The sequence below is a fragment of the Stegastes partitus genome, unplaced genomic scaffold (genome assembly GCF_000690725.1).
Source record: "Stegastes partitus isolate 25-593 unplaced genomic scaffold, Stegastes_partitus-1.0.2 Scaffold26, whole genome shotgun sequence".
Lineage (NCBI taxonomy): Eukaryota > Metazoa > Chordata > Actinopteri > Pomacentridae > Stegastes > Stegastes partitus.
This window is the reverse complement of record NW_007577757.1, coordinates 196,997-206,138: the sequence shown is the minus strand read 5'-3', so window position 1 is coordinate 206,138 and position 9,142 is coordinate 196,997. Positions and strand designations below refer to the sequence as shown.

Genomic DNA, 9,142 nt, shown 5'->3' with positions numbered 1-9,142 from the left:
ATAAAAGTTAGGCATGCTCCTGAGCAAGTGGACCTGTCAGTTTTCTGCTGCTACGTAGTTCTAACAAATTCTAAGTTTAGTATTGTGTCATATTAGTTGTAAAGTTGCATTATTTGACATCTGTTCTCACTGGTCCCTTTTCCCAGCTCCCAGAAGATCGCAGTGGAGGATGATCAGTGCCTAGATCCCATAATAAGCTGAATGCATTGTGATTTCCAATAATTGAGACAGTGATTCTGAAAGCTGTCTACATTAATGAAAAGAACAATGTAGTCAGCTTAGCATATTCACCTCTGGTACGTGGTCTATACAGGGATGTGCTTCTGCATGTATTCTGGGTTTAGATAAGAAGAAAGTCTCTCATCAAGGTAGAATTTTAAAAATAAATTGTCAGTCTATATAAGTTGTAGGTCATATTTTTTGAGATAATGGAGATAGATGATGTTTTACCCCCTCTCCCCTTGGAGCCACCTGATGATTTTGGCCTAGACGAGGGCAGAGCACCTCCACCACCTCCCCTGCAAACGTCCAGTGACGCAGAGGTAATGGACGTTAGCTCTGGTGGTGATGGATACACATACACCCCAGGGGACGGGGAAGCCAAGACACAGCAGGCCCTCAGCAAGGGCTCAATAACTTTCTGTAGCCACCTCTCAGATGAGGCTAATCCCAACCCACCGTGCCCCAGAACAGCCCGCCACGCTCCCCCGGTCACCAAGTTTCTGCCAGACCTCAAGCTGCTCAGAGATGTTAAGATCAGTGTAAGCTTCACTGAAAGCAGCAGTAGCAAAGACAGGAAGGTGTTATACACAGGTGAAGGGCAGGAGGCAGGAAGTGAGGATGGTCTAGAGAGTGTCAATGGTGAGTTGCATGACTTGACTAGTGAGCAAGAGGCAGCTGAAGGTACCTCTGGAGGAGGAAACACTGCAGGCAGGGGGTCAGAGGAGACTGAGGTAGACCTGGAAAACAAGGTAGAGTTCGCTGTCCTGGATGAGTTGGATGACTTCTACGAGAACTTCCTGGATCATGACGATGGAGAGCAAGGTGGCTTTAAGTCTGAGGTCATAGTTCAGCAGGAGCAAGCAGATGACGAGACTGCGACTTACTCCTATGAGGTACGTCTGTTCTTATGTCTGCGGAATCCATTGTCAACTGCACAGTCAATTTATTCTTTACTGGTCAAACACGAATAATGTGTTCCTAATGAAGCCCACACTCTACAGTCCATACATAAGTGGGAATTAATGGCTCTCTGTCAAAACACAGCCTCCCTTGTCATTGCAGTTAGACCACTGTTTTGGTGTAATTTTACTGTCTTCGTGGTAGTATTTAACACTGAAGAGAAAGTAATTGTAGCTTCACATAATAGCTTTTTCAAATGCTATAAACTGATCTCAAAAAGTGTAGTACTCAAATTTACCTCCAAACCCATACATTTGTTGCACAGTGTACTTAGTGGTTAGTGGAAAAGCAGTCTAAAGCCCCTTCCAGACATGTGCTACTTTCCATTTATCTGACACCAACTGAACGTGTCTGCTTTATGTCACAATTAATACCCTGGTAACTTTTCCATGATGACAGCCGTACTTGATCAGACCTAGTACCATTTTAATATCACGTTTAACACTGCACAAGTGTGAACTGCATGCTGTTGGATAAACATATAGACATGCACAAGAACATAGTCACCTTGAGTTGTCTGAAGCTTTCCCTAATTTTAGCCACCGTCTTTGTTCAAAAACATCACAGACTCCAAAACATACAGTTTGCTGCCAAAATTTGCGCTATTCTTATTCACTTTGCAGCTCAATTTCATATCTGTCACCAATATTAATAAAAATGCAATTGTACTATTGACTGTCAACTGCTCATAGTTCCAAATGTTGAGTACAAAATACAGCATTTTGGTGACAAGTTTTTTTCCTTGACCACTCCAACATAGGTGGTAAAAACGAGATGCGTTTTACATTTATTGTGATGCTAGTGGATGTAGGACAGCATGGTACAAGGTAGCTATGAACTTAAGAGGGAGGGAAATGGAGGAATGTATAAAACTGAATAAATGAAACTCAGACATAATCAAAAAAGAAGAATCAAAATTACACATTTTCTTTCTTTGGCATTGCTTCACTTCAACCTTTTTGTTTATCAATAGCCATGACTGGTTAAGATGGGATCATATGTTCCTTTAATTATCAGAAATAAAAATATATTTATATTTTGTTTGTTCATTTTTTCATTTCTGAAAATGAGAAGTGTGAAGCTGGAAGAGGTCAGTGCCATTTTTAATTTCTCCCATTAAATGCTTAGTCTCCTTTTTATCCAAAAGTCATCAACAGTAATGACTAAGGAGGGATCAAACCAGCTGAAACTGTGTCATTTAATTTGTATGAGGACCTAGTGTTTGTTCATCATTATCAAATTCTAAATTCAGAAGTATTTTTATGCCCCGTAATCGAGCTGCTAATTTTTACTACTTCTTTTTTTATTTTATTTTATTTTTTTAGCTATAGTTCCAGTGTGGTTTGATTGTGTGTCCTCCAATTACCCTATTTATGACATTGCATCAGATTAAGTTTTTTCTCAATCAAGGCACTTAAAACTCCCTTAAACTAGTCCCTTCGTTGTCTGTCGGCCTGAAACACTGACTCTTCCAGGAGGAGTTTGACAATGACGTTGACGCTCTGCTGGAGGAGGGCATGCCGGTCCCCAAGAAGATGCGCCCGGCAGAGGACAAATATGGTGGGGACAGTGATCATCAGTCAGATGGTGAAGGAGGTGTTCAGCCCATGATGACCAAAATTAAGACTGTCCTGAAGAGTGAGTGGTGGATCTGTCTGTTTTTTACTGTCACTGAACAGACAGTTGAATGTGATTTCAGGACTATGAGCCACAAGACACTATGAACTAGCATGTGCTACATATGTGTGGTTTTTAATTGAACTGATACAAAATGTAGGCTATTGTGTTTTTTGTGTTGTGTTGCACATCTTTGCATGTTATTCAGATAACTTGCAATACAGACTCCCAAAAAATGGTTGACAGATGTGGCAAGATGTGTACAACCAATCAATCTTTAATCTTTGAAATATGCCTGCTGGTGTTAATAAGATGTTAAAACACTACATGCATGCAGGAACTAAACAGGTCAAAGAATTCTGTGGCAGATCATTGATCAAGTCTTTGCACAGAGTTCGTAACATCTTAAGTTGTTGGGGATTTCAAGTTTTTCAATTCTGTCTGGAAAACTTTTAACTTCAGTTTGCTCCACAAAAACTAGGCCAAATTGAGCAACCTCAGGCTCTTTTTGCATAAGAGACACGTGGATGAATTTGGACAAAGAAGTCTCCTTGTGTCTGTCATTTAGCCAGATTGAGATTTAAATAAAACTCAGCAGAAGCTTTTTTTTGTTGTTGTTGTTTTCTACTTCTGCCTAATGAAAACTCATAACTAACAATCTTTATTTCATTAAACACTGATGTTATTAAAGCTGCTCTAAAATTTGTTAAATACAGTTTACCACATTTGATCTAGCTGAAATGAAGCACAGCAATGCTCCATTTTTTTTCAATCACAGTAGTAAAAGTGCTGGCAGGTTGCATTTTAAGAAATTCTAGCCTGGTCCTTGTAGAGGGGCGTCTGGAGTGAGAATGCTTAATGTGGAACCTGGTGTGACACTAACTCAGCCCCCTCCCCCCTCCTCAATTGGGGGAAGAACAATAGCAGTTGTGAATTAAAGTCTCCACACTACAAACTGTCCAGAAATCAGTACTGGCTGTCTAACGTTGGTTTTAAACTGTTTAGTAACTCGCATGTTTGGTCCCAAAGTTGTCTTTAACAAGTTTCATACCTAAAGGAAGCTTAACATTAAGACTGTCCGCAGCATTAATTCCAAGCCTGATGGTAATGGTAGCCCAGTACGAATATCTCTTTATCACACAGCTAGGAGCATCACTTTTTTACTTCTAGAAAGGTTCATCACATAAAGTACCTGTGTCGTTGTAATGCCTGCATTTATATTTACTTTTCCCATGTACCAGGTCGGGGCCGTCCACCCACTGAGCCTCTACCTGATGGATGGATCATGACATTCCATAACTCAGGCATTCCAGTCTACCTGCACAGAGAGACGAGAGTGGTTACCTGGTCCAGACCCTACTTCCTTGGTACTGGCAGTATTAGGGTGAGTTCCAACACAAGTTGTCCCAAGTTTGTGCAGCAGTTTTGATCATGTTCATAGTTCTAAATTTTGCCTCTGCTTCTAGTTTGCTAACTGGTTACAACTATAGGTGTTGGTGCTGCTCAGTGTTCAGCATCTTCCACCAAAAGCCTCCACTGGACCCCTGTTTCTAGTTCTATCCCAGAAATTATCCACATCATACAAAACAACACACTTAGGTGGTGGTGGTAAAAGCTTCCAGAATTGTTTTTGTCGGAGTTCCTGTGGCATTAAGTCGGATACATGTTATAAGATGTTGATTTAAAGGGTTTTGTACTGAAAACATGCTTTGCTGCCAGTGTTGGTCAATGACTTCTGGGAAAAGCCAAGTTTCAACTATGTATTTTTACTATAAAATTGCCAGCACATTATATCGTTTTTCGAAATGGTCTATCACTTTAAGAACATTTTACAATTAACAAACGTCACCTCGAAAGACTTGCTCTATTTTAAGGTCATGGAAATGTTCCAGCCTACTTGTTGAATGTCAGGATAAAGTGGCAAACTTACATTGTGTAGATATTTTGTCACAATTCTCTGTTGTCTTTCTCACACAGAAACATGACCCACCTACCAGCAGCATCCCTTGCCTGCACTACAAGAAAATGAAGGAACAAGAAGAGAAGGAGCTGAACGGGGAAGTGACTCCTAACGCACAGGAGTCTCCCTCCAAGCCGGGGGAAGAGGCGAATGGTGAAGAGACGGCAGGAAAGTCAGATGCTACCACTGAGGAGCAGGACGCCGCCCATCCCGCCTGTCTCACTGAAGGTGGCCAGCAAGGAGAGGCTACCACTGACAACAATGTGCAGAGTAAAGAGTCCCAGCCCTGTGACACTGCTCAAGGAGCCTTAGGGCAGGTGAAGGCCAAGGTGGAGGTGTGCAAGGATGAGTCCATAGGTAAGAGCTTTTTTGGCAGTGATAGACTTTTTTTTGTCTTTGTTTTTTGAAAGGTTATTTTTGTGGTTTTGCTGCCATGAAAGACACGAACTAACTTCATGAAAAATCATTACAGAACTTGAAGATTTTCGTCTGTACCTGGAAAAATGCTTTGACTTTGAACAAGTTACTGTCAAGAAGTTTCGCACGTGGGCTGAGCGAAGACAGTTCAACAGAGACATGAAGAGAAAGCAGGCAGAGTCAGAGCGACCTATCCTGCCTGCCAACCAGAAACTCATCACACTGTCAGTCCAAGATGCTCCTACAAAGAAAGGTAGCAGTCACAGAGATTCATACTATCTGAGTTCCATACAGTTCATAGCTCGATATGAGATGTTCTCACATGTGTTACTCAAAGGTCTGCATCAGATTTTTAGGGTCAGCGGTCCAGAACAATTGGTGATGGCATTTAATAAACAAAATACATACAACATACACAGTAGGAGAAAAATGGCGTTGTTTGTCTGCAATCAGCTGCAAGTGAAGTGTGCAAACACCGCAAACATCACATCTCTCATGGTTGGGCAGCAGATACATCTCAGACAATTGGTCCCTATATTTTGCTGACTTAAAAGTATTGTTACATTCACATGAGTTGTAGAAATGAGAGACACCTCCTATATCTGATTTTAAAAACCTGATGGCAAATTCAATTATGTAACATTAATAAATGAACTCTGCAGCAACAGCACACATCCTTGTCTCCAGAAGTGCACGTCACACTGGCAACAATGTCATTGTAGGGGAAATAAGTCACATTAATTGCACAGGGTCTGCATTGACTCTGTTTGTTCCGGATGTAAAGCAAGGTCCAAAGCTTTTTCCAGAGTTTTTATAGTTTTTATAGTACAATGTTAGACTTGGCCTGAAGTGTATTGTTTGTTGATGCAGTTAAATTCCTCTGTTTTAACAGAATTTGTCATCAATCCCAACGGAAAGTCTGAAGTTTGTATCTTGCATGAATATATGCAGCGTGTCCTAAAGGTTCGACCTGTTTACAACTTTTTTGAATGTGGTAAGTTTTTCTTTTCTAATTGAGCTATTTTAAGTCATGTCACTTTTCTCATTGTTGCCTTGTCAGGAGTAAATTATTTTTTAAGACAAAAACCCACTTGTTCGTATTGTGTATCTGGTGGACAGTGTGGTGTGTAAATCTAGCATCCATTCTGTTGTTATCCCTCCACCCAAACTGCTTTTATCTCCTATAAATTAAAGTCTCTAGTTTGTTGCGGTTGAGTGTTTCAATGTATTCATGTCAAACTGAATTTCTGTGCCCTCACAGAGAACCCAAGTGAACCCTTTGGAGCGTCAGTCATTATAGATGGAGTAACTTACGGCACAGGAACTGCAAGCAGTAAAAAACTTGCCAAGAATAAAGCTGGTAATTCTGTCTACTTCCAGTACTAAGCACCGTGATTAGCTGGTTGATGTGTGTCACAACTGAATATACACTGTTAACTACTGTCTCTAAAAACAGCGGGATTGCATTGGAAGTTTGAAATCATAATTTGGATGTACGTTGTTGTTTCCAGATTGTCTCTAATTTGAGGCAACTGAATAGGTCTTTTATAAAGAATAAAGAACTAACTTTGTACTGATGTGGAAAACTGCAGTCCACATTATGTTGGTGATGGATGAAAGTCACTGGGATACACATACCTGATTTATGATTCAGGTTTTGCTAGATCAGCTAACATGACCTGGTCTGTTTTAGCCCAACTCCCACACACTTACTTTCCCCTCACAACAGCCTTTCATGTTATAGGTACCTTTTTATAATAGGCTATGATGCACTGCATACACTTAAGTTTTGTACCAGTGTGCCTATGTATATATTTACTATATACACTATAACAATTTCTGCCCTCATCGGTTATTTGTTGTGAACTGCAGCTCGAGCCACACTGGAAATCCTCATCCCTGACTTTGTGAAGCAGACCTCGGAGGAGAAACCTGTCGAGGGTGACGAACTGGAGGTACTTTTCATTGTTGGCATTTATCGATGTTTGTACTGGAAATTCTTTTTTGTGAAGTTTAATAAAGAGCGGTGAAGTTCAAGTAAGAATCCCCAACTGTAAAGGCGAGTTTTAACAATGAGTATTATTGCAAAAGGTATAAAGTTTGTTTTAAATGTAAACTCTTATGTGTTTAACTCTAAGTGTGCTCTGCCCCACAGTATTTTAATCATATCAGTATAGAAGACTCAAGAGTGTATGAGCTGACCAACAAAGCAGGACTACTTTCGCCATATCAGATTCTTCATGAGTGCCTTAAAAGGTAAGAGCTGAGGTGATTCATTATTTTTAGTATTGTAAATAAGTTATTGAGCTGGTAATGTGTTATGGTTATTAAATGTCTTTTAGAAATTATCATTAAGTCTGTTTGTATTAGTGATTAGCATCCAACACACAACCAGTGCAACAAATATATGCATTTGAAAGTATGGTCAAGTAACACAGTAGAGTCTGTCCTCATTAATGCAAACCTCAGAACTGCAAGTTGCTGTTGCTGCTTAAATCAGTTGTTCTGGGAACACCCAGGAACCCGATGTGTCTGGTTTAATTTGTTTGTGTGAAAGCAAATGTTTGTTCTTCATTACAGAAACCACGGAATGGGGGACACCAGCATTAAATTTGAGGTGATCCCAGGGAAAAACCAGAAGAGTGAATATGTGATGATATGTGGGAAGCATACTGTGCGTGGCTGGTGTAAGTAGACCCTAATTCTCACACTCCTACATCATGAGAACACATTGTTTGTACCGCAACATAGCTGGGTGTTAATTTTCAGTGAGTTCAACACACCCTTTCAGATTTCATTAAGCAATAGTTTTTACCTTTTATTTGAATGTTTACTTAATGAAGCTAACTTTCTTTTTTTTTTAAAAACTAGCATACATGAAACTTTCAGTGACAGGTTTTTGTCTTCTTTGTCGCCAGGCAAGAACAAGAGGGTTGGCAAACAGCTAGCATCTCAGAAGATCTTGCAGATGCTTCACCCCCATGTCAAGAACTGGGGCTCACTGCTGCGCATGTATGGCAGAGAGAGCAATAAGATGGTCAAGAAGGTGAGAATCCTCAAGTTTTCTTTAAAAAGCCACTGTGATGAAAGTCAAGTTATTTTTTTAACCTTGTTAACATGTTCCTATTGTGGTTTTTAGGGTTAGGGTTATGGTATGCTTTAAGATGCGTCATGAGCAGTTCCTCCTTGAAGCTGCAGTGCACTGATGACGGTCTCAAAAACATGCTTTCAGACTTTGAGATTTTATATGTAACAAACCTAAAGAACCAATTCTGTCAGCTTGCAGTGTGCGTTGTTCATTTTTCTTCAGAGTTAGTTTCCATCCATCCATCATCCGCTTAATCCTCACTAGGATTGCGGGGGGCTGGAGTCTATCCCAGCGGACTCAGGGTGAAGGCAGAGGACGCCCTAGACAGGTCGAATTAGTCTCCAGTATGACTGAAACAACTCTCAACGGATGGAATTAGCCGTGTGCTAAATCCGGCATATTTACTGCAACCTTGTGATTGTACATTCGTTATTATGCACTGTCCCATCCAGATAAAGAAAGAAAGAACAGTAATAAAGTGTTGTTTAATGCAAAATCTTAAGTGAAGCGTAGTTCTGCAACAGTGTAGTCACATCTGAATCACTCTTAAGGTAGGAAGGGAGTATTTTTATGCAAAAAGAACACTTTTAAACATTTAATTTTGATTCACAGAAATGAATGTTTAGGGATTAAATCCATGACAGGAGAAGGATTTCAGTTTTCCTCAGATAAAAAAAATATAAATGAGAAAATGAAAATTTAGGCTTTATTCTTCAACAGCTTTTCAATATTTTTTGTTTGTTTTAAAATTGTTATATGTATCTTAAAAGCATAATTCTGGTTTTGATAATTGCAAAAATTTGTTGTCCAGCTCACAGAATGCTTCTGCCAATACAAATCTTTAAAATGTCTTTTATTGTAGTTATAACTGCAATTGC

The 9,142-nt window shown here is 39.9% G+C and overlaps 1 protein-coding gene and 1 long non-coding RNA gene across 2 annotated transcripts in view; both read left to right on the top strand.

Moving 5' to 3' along the window:
- LOC103369019 (uncharacterized) overlaps nt 1-9,142 on the top strand; it is a 703,792-nt gene that overhangs the window by 572,448 nt on the left and 122,202 nt on the right. The window lies entirely within an intron of this gene.
- dgcr8 (DGCR8 microprocessor complex subunit) overlaps nt 160-9,142 on the top strand; it is a 17,147-nt gene continuing 8,164 nt past the window's right edge. The window contains exons 1-11 of the mRNA XM_008297517.1: nt 160-1,115; nt 2,658-2,820; nt 4,041-4,183; nt 4,777-5,116; nt 5,232-5,429; nt 6,069-6,170; nt 6,438-6,536; nt 7,049-7,131; nt 7,332-7,432; nt 7,757-7,863; nt 8,095-8,222. Coding sequence (XP_008295739.1) covers nt 429-1,115; nt 2,658-2,820; nt 4,041-4,183; nt 4,777-5,116; nt 5,232-5,429; nt 6,069-6,170; nt 6,438-6,536; nt 7,049-7,131; nt 7,332-7,432; nt 7,757-7,863; nt 8,095-8,222 — 2,151 coding nt within the window. The 5' untranslated portion in view covers nt 160-428. The remainder of the gene's footprint in view (nt 1,116-2,657; nt 2,821-4,040; nt 4,184-4,776; nt 5,117-5,231; nt 5,430-6,068; nt 6,171-6,437; nt 6,537-7,048; nt 7,132-7,331; nt 7,433-7,756; nt 7,864-8,094; nt 8,223-9,142) is intronic.